The sequence below is a fragment of the Propithecus coquereli genome, unplaced genomic scaffold (genome assembly GCF_000956105.1).
Source record: "Propithecus coquereli isolate 6110/MARCELLA unplaced genomic scaffold, Pcoq_1.0 Scaffold37, whole genome shotgun sequence".
NCBI classification, from domain to species: Eukaryota; Metazoa; Chordata; class Mammalia; order Primates; family Indriidae; genus Propithecus; species Propithecus coquereli.
This window is the reverse complement of record NW_012149396.1, coordinates 10,794,078-10,794,444: the sequence shown is the minus strand read 5'-3', so window position 1 is coordinate 10,794,444 and position 367 is coordinate 10,794,078. Positions and strand designations below refer to the sequence as shown.

At 35.1% G+C, this 367-nt stretch overlaps 1 protein-coding gene across 1 annotated transcript in view; it reads left to right on the top strand.

Moving 5' to 3' along the window:
• The first annotated feature begins 88 nt into the window (after window positions 1-88).
• Window positions 89-367, top strand: part of LOC105816355 (GPI ethanolamine phosphate transferase 1-like) — a 74,369-nt gene continuing 74,090 nt past the window's right edge. Inside the window, exons 1-2 of the mRNA XM_012651738.1 lie at window positions 89-150; window positions 255-347. Of these exons, the coding sequence (XP_012507192.1) occupies window positions 279-347 (69 nt within the window). The 5' untranslated portion in view covers window positions 89-150; window positions 255-278. The remainder of the gene's footprint in view (window positions 151-254; window positions 348-367) is intronic.

Sequence of the window (367 nt, the reverse complement as noted above, 5' to 3'; positions counted from 1 at the left end):
ATTCAATACAGAATATAAGTAGTCTTTTAATAAATCATCTTTTGAAACAGATTTCAGGTTATTCAAGGCCTTGTTGCATCACTGTTGTCCTTTCCTCTGAGACATTTTGTTGGGTTCCTGTTAGTCTTTACCCTCGGAATTGAAATATTAGTAAGTAATTTACCGGATAACAACATTTTCAGATGTCTTTTATATATTTGTAACTAGTATTAAATGATCTCATTTTTCATTTCTTCTTTGGAATGCATTACTAGGTTCTCAGTTTTTTCTACCGCTATATGCTAACGGCGGGACTTATTGCATTTGCGGGTTGGCCGTTTCTCACACAGCTGTGGACTCAAGCAAAGGTATGAGTACTCATTTTGAC